This window comes from Lygodium microphyllum, chromosome 30, assembly GCF_053477565.2.
Source record: "Lygodium microphyllum isolate KBCC chromosome 30, Lygodium_microphyllum_v1.1.10, whole genome shotgun sequence".
NCBI classification, from domain to species: Eukaryota; Viridiplantae; Streptophyta; class Polypodiopsida; order Schizaeales; family Lygodiaceae; genus Lygodium; species Lygodium microphyllum.
Window position 1 is genome coordinate 84,462,105 of NC_141164.1, and position 6,377 is coordinate 84,468,481.

Consider the following 6,377-nt stretch of genomic DNA (forward strand, 5'->3'; position numbering starts at 1 on the left):
AGTCACGAGGCTACTACCAAATGCCATTTGGAAATTGGCACTTCAAGATTCATCATTCAGGTCCCAGGAATCAGGATTCAGGATTCAATACGAGCTATAATAGAAGTTGTCTTGAGGTCCACCGCCCGAGGAGCTAAAGCTTACTCAGTGCTCACTGGCTCAGCCTTGCGCAGCTCGAACTTCAAAGGTACATTTTTTGTCGTACAACATAGATTCTTGAGCTTGGAGAATTTATATTTTAACATACGATTCTTGAGCTTAGAGACTTTCAAAATCTAAGACTATTAATATTAGATAGATGTCTTTGTCTTGCAGCCTACAAGGCAGATTGATATTAGAGTATACCATCTAACTTTAAATCAAGTCTTCATCGAAACTTTGAGCAGGTATGAGTTCAACATTCTACCAATTTTTAAATCTCAAGTTTTAAAGATTGCTAGTATTTGTCACAGTCCACTACCATTTGGATTTTGGAGTGTTTAAGTTTAGCATACCTTAACTCTTTGCATCCATATTATAGATATGGGTCGTCCTAAGAGGGATTTGAGTCAATTGACTCTATCTCTAGCACTTGCTCGAAGGAAACGGGTTGCTCAAGGAGATTCCATGCCTATAAGTGCCTCATCGATTGCACCTCCGCCCACATCTGACACACCTACTGCATCTACTCATATAAATGTGAGTTTGGATCTAAACATGCCTATAGGGGATGCAAGTGAAAGTGTGGATTCTTTTGATGAAGCTATGAGAAGTCTTGATGGGGTAAGAGAGCAATATGTTGCTCATGTAGATGCCACCCTAGATTATGAGGGTAGTGTACCTCAAAAAGTGAAAGGTCAACGCTCTTACAAAGAGCATTGGAAAACATATCATCCATGGAGTTATTCATTGCATGATGCTTATGGTAAAGAAAGGATTTTTTGTAGCTATTGCATACAATTTCGAATGAGTAATGCTTTTGCTACTGTTGGGAGTACAGTACTTCAAAGGCCATCATTACAGACTCACGAGAAATCGAAGGAGCATGAGAAGGCTGCATTTCTATGGGCTGAAAAAGAAAGGAAATCTATGGTGCCTATGAGCTTGCATCTTGAAAAGATGGACTCTAATGCAGTAGATAAAAAGGTATCTCGTGTAAAAGTTCTTTTGAAAGTTTTGTATTTTATTTCCATTAGGGATAAATCTTTGTGTGATTTTCAAAAGAATGTCGAGGAATTGGCATTCCTTGGAACACCAAATGTTCCTATTGAGAATTGTTATGCATCCTACCTTTCATACACATCTTCTTTGCTTTTCTTGGAGGCATGTTATACACACTTTTATGAGATGGTTAAAAGTGAAATTATTGAGAGTCCTTTCTTCTCCTTGATGGTAGATGAGAGTACAGATGTCTCTAATGACCATCATATGATTGTGTGTATAACATATTTGACAAAAACTGGTCATGTATGCAATCGCTTCATTAGGTTGCTTCATACAAGAAATGGAACTGCAGCTGCTTTATATGATGCACTTTCAGAGTTCTTATGCATGTATGGTTTATCAAAATCAAAATTGGTGGGATTTGCCACTGATGGCTGCAGTGTTATGATGGGCATGGAGAATGGATTGGTTGCACGTTTTGCCAGAGATGTACCTCATTTGGTTGGAATTCATTGCATTGCACATAGAGATGCTTTGGTAGTAAAAGATGCATTGAGTGGATTTCCTATTTTTGATGTTGTGGAAAAGGCAGTAAAGAAGGCTTACAAATGGGTGAATAGCTCTTATAAGAGACATGAAGAGGTAAAGGACCTTGCTTCAGAGTTTCATCTTTCAGCTCATGAGATTTTGAGAATGCATGACATTCGTTGGTTATCACGTGGGCAAGTAACAAAGAGGATGGTAACTTTGATGCCAGTGCTCTTGCGAATTTGGAAGCGAGAGAAATGTGATTTGTATACCTCCTTTACCTCTTTTAAAGTTCAGTTTTTTCTTCATTTATTGACAGATGTACTTCATCATTTGAATGTTTTGAACAAAAAGTTCCAAGTTGATCATGTGGATATTACTACAATTGGCACAGAGCTTGTGACTACAATCGATATTCTTCAAGCTCGCTTTCTTGCAGGTGAGTTTGGTAGAGGTGCTGAGCATATTACCCAGTTTTTCGGGCAAGTGAAAGATGGTTGCATGGTGTTTCAAAATGGTGCACAACTGATAGATAAGCATACACTGCATATCAATGTCTTGGGAAATAAAGATACAGCCAAGGATCTTATCACATGGGATGCTTGTATTGATGTTGGAAGGCAGTTTCTTCGTAGTGTGATAACTTCATTGCATGCTCGATTTCGTGACTTGGAGCTTTTTGAGGCTACCAAAATCTTTAGCCCTAGAGACTATCCAGAGGATGTACGTGGTATTTTCAACATGGGTGCTATATGGATTAGGCCATTGTTGGAAAAGTTTGGAGATATAGTGAATGTGCATATGTGTAAGTTGCAATATGAAGAGTTTATGGCAAAACTAAAGAGAGCATGTCCTGGAAAGAGTATGCATATGGCATGGCAGTTTTGTGCACATGATATTGAATGGGATCAGTCTTTTGGTGAGATGAAGAAGCTTTGGCGTGCTTGCTTGTTTATTGTTGCAAGCACAGTCAATTGTGAAAGGGGATTCTCCAAGATGAACCGGATCAAGTCAAATGACCGCAATCGTTTGAGCTTGGAGAATGTTAACAAGCTGATGTTTCTTTCTTACAATGGCACACGAGATCCAAGAGAGGTAGATTGGGATGCGATCTACTCTACTTGGGATAGCTTGAAAGCTCATCGGGATGTTGATATCCATACCACAATTTAGATAGTTGTGCTCTAGCCTCTCACTATTTTATCACTTGTATGAACTATTCTAATTTATTTTCTTTATTGACTTGAGATTTGACAATTGTTATTTTGCATACAATTCAAATAAAAAGATATTAACATTGTTGTTAAAGCTTGTAAGAATACAAAGATTTATGTCTCATTTATTACTTTGAAGTTTCTTACCAAAGATACATGAAAATAGGTCTAATTACATAGTTTATCGAGAATAGATAGTAAAAGCTATATCAATGATTCATAATAGAGTTGATATGATTCATAATAGAGTTGATTAAATCTAATATGTATAGTAAAAATTGAAAGGAAAAATTATATTGTACATGAATTAGAATTTTACCGTTGTTAAGTGATTTTGATTAAAAAGCTTCCTTGAATCTTTGCACAAACTTTAGATCTTGAAAGGAAATATTTATTGCACACATCATTCGAAGGCTATATTTTGAAAAATGACCTTCAAGTCGAAGGGCAAGATCATAGAGAGACCTTCAGGAGAAAATATGGACTAGCCCTTCAAAAATGAACACTGGTCGCCGCCAGTCCGCCCTGGTGGAGTCATGAGCTGCCACGTGAGCAGCCGCCACCATTCCGCCTCCAATCCTCCTGATCCAAGGGTGTGCTACTTTAGGCCCCCTTCCTATGGGCTTGGGATTACTATTCCCCCTGAATGTCCCTTTTTAAAGCTCATAAGCCCCCTTCCTATGCATCTTGTAACCCCTTTCCCTCCCTCGTGTTTTACACTTTTTAAGTCCTTATTTTTTCCCAAAATATCTAAGGCCCTCAAAGGTCTTATTATCCCCCAGTGCTAACATCAATAATATTTTGTCTTGGGCCGTAAAACAAACCCTTGTGTTCCCTTTCTAACCCTTGTGTTCCCTTTCATTCCCTCCTCCCCCCCCCCCCCCCCCCCCCGGTTTTTTTTAAAACTCCTATAAGCTCTTTCCATGGTATTTTGAAACCCCCCTCCTAGTATTCTTAATTTTCCTTTAGCCCTTACGCTTGGTTTTGGAATTATTTTCCCTCCCGTGCTTTAACCACCTATAAAAAAAAAATTTGGGCTTTACAAGACCCTTTTCCCCCCAAAAGTACTAGGCTTTGAAAAGGTCTTACTACCCCCCTCCTCGTGGTTAAACCCCTTAGCCGTTCCTTGCCCTTTCCAAAATACCCTTGGGACTTGGATTTTTCCCCTACTCGAAAAAGAAAAGAAGAGTATTGAAGTTCAAGGGAGCGACGGTGGAATTCCGAAAAGGAAGTGTAAAGCTATTTCTACGTCCGAAGGACTATAATTGCAATACCTCCTAAGAAAGTCCAAGGCGCAGTCGCAGAAGGGTCATCTCCCGGTATCCATGTGGAAGAGTATTGAAGTGCAAGGGAGCGACGGTGGAATTCCGAAAAGGAAGTGTAAAGCTATTTCTACGTCCGAAGGACTATAATTGCAATACCTCCTAAGAAAGTCCAAGGCGCAGTCGCAGAAGGGTCATCTCCCGGTATCCATGTGGATATCTCACCCCAAAACCGGGTTTTTCTTCTTGGCTTTAATTCAGTTTTAAGCCAATCATGCAAAGGGAAATTGTTAGGGATAGGATATATTTGTCCGAGTTATTTGTAATGAAGGATTTTAGCTTATTTGAATGAATGATAATGTATAGAACTTAGTTTCCTTTGAATAGCATCAAGCATTATAAATTATGAGCAAGATTATCTATTTACTATAGTAGTATATTTCAGTTAAATCCTGAAGGTATAGAAATTATATCTTGCACCATTAGTTTTATTCATTTTCGCAACGAATCATTGTAAATGATTAAATTCATGAAAGGTTTCTTTCGTTGCTCAAATTACTAGGAAGTTATCATTGCTAATTGCACATCTTAGCAAGGGAAATATTTGTTATTTGGCATGAGTTCATCTGCAAGGAAAAAAAAAAATTAAATTGAACTGTATTGACTGAAAAGTAAATTGTCACAAGGATAGCAAAACCGTGACAAGGCGATTAATATTACCTTCCAAAAGATAACCAAACCAATCTAAACATAGAAATATTCATACCCTAAGCACTTGACTACTTTCCTTATTGTAGGGCCAAAAAAATTCGTAAAGATAAAGAACTAGGGTTGTCCCCGAGATTCTTAAAAAGAAACCCTAGGCCCGACATACGTCAGCTTAAAGGATCTAAAACGGATTATTCCATCGTAGGACTTGCGCAGCAAGTACGAAATCATTTAGTCTTGTGATTGATTCACAAGGAGAAAGGGTAAAAACCCTCAACAAGGATGGCAGATCCCTACGCAAGTTATCTTGCAAAAGGACGTATTTTTGGATATCCTTCTAAATAAGGAAAGTTGTAAACTGGAAACTAGCATATTTAAGGAACTTTAGGGTTGACCAAGTTGGGTTAATAAGGTACGCCCTACACCGAAATGTAAAGGATCTTGCCAATTTACAAGACACCTTGGGAACGAGTGCTGATACACTCAAAAGGAAAGAACACTTCCTTTAGCAGTTTGCCAAACAACACAGTTGATTAATGAAAATGTTTGTGCTTGCTAGAGATTTTAGGGCTCTGTTTGAATTATGAATTACAAATTAAATGAGTACATATACTTTAGGTTAAAGGCCTGAAGGAAGAGGCAATTTCAGTTACACCCGACTACCTGCCTAACCCTAACCAAGGGGGTTGTTCACCGCGCCGGGAATGTGGACCGAACCCGCCGCAAGAGGCCTCTCCGTTGAGCTCTACTTGGAGGGCCATGGGTCCATCCTACGGTTGGGTGGTCCCAGTTAGCCGGGAACTTTTCTCAAAAATCTCGATGAACAGCAGGATGATCATCAAAACCAATAATGGAAGCAATGACCTAGAGTTATGTCTTACCGCTGTTTTAGGGGAACGGAATGGGACTATGCCTTATGGCAGAGAGGTTGAGCTTTGCATCCCTCTCGTTTCCCATTCTCCTTGAACCAAGTGCAGCGTGAATCCGCTTTGGACTTGGCGTTTCTGCGTAAAGTAGTTCGCTCGGGTCCGACGCTAGTTGCTGTTAGTTAATGACCAGTCAGGAAAACCCTAATTCCGATCGATCCTAAGTGGGAACGGCCAGGATACTTCCGCTACGTGGCATACGCGGGAAGACCTAGATCGCAAATCCTGTAACATTCCATGGGAGTGCCGGGCGGAGCTTTCTAGACATCCTTTCCGACGGACTGCTAAGATGTGTCCTAGATGATACTAAGAGGACACGTTACAGTTGGTATCAGAGTCGACCATCAACGGAATTGTTTTTATAAGATCTCAATAAATTGAAATAAAGAAATTATTGTTGTCCAAACATTTCATTACCTTCAATGCTGTCTTGCAGAATAATGAAGCGTGGAACAAGTTTTTGGTATTTCGGGTCATGTTTATGATTGCAATACATTCTCCGCTTTATAGACAAAGAATTGGGATGATGAACATCCTGGAGCAGATTTATAATCCATTACCTTTATACATAGAACGAAGATGGACCGGGTCTTCAG

At 39.4% G+C, this 6,377-nt stretch overlaps 1 protein-coding gene across 1 annotated transcript; it reads left to right on the forward strand.

Annotated features, from left to right (window-relative positions):
* The first annotated feature begins 522 nt into the window (after positions 1-522).
* LOC148010062 (uncharacterized) lies at positions 523-2,844 on the forward strand. Its single transcript, XM_087672857.1, has one exon. The coding sequence runs from the start codon at positions 523-525 to the stop codon at positions 2,842-2,844; it is 2,322 nt and encodes a 773-aa protein (XP_087528983.1).
* The last annotated feature ends 3,533 nt before the right edge of the window (positions 2,845-6,377 follow it).

Bases quoted from the DNA above. Each gene is read 5' to 3' on its own strand.
- LOC148010062 (XM_087672857.1), top strand. From the start codon at position 523: ATGGGTCGTCCTAAGAGGGATTTGAGTCAATTGACTCTATCTCTAGCA.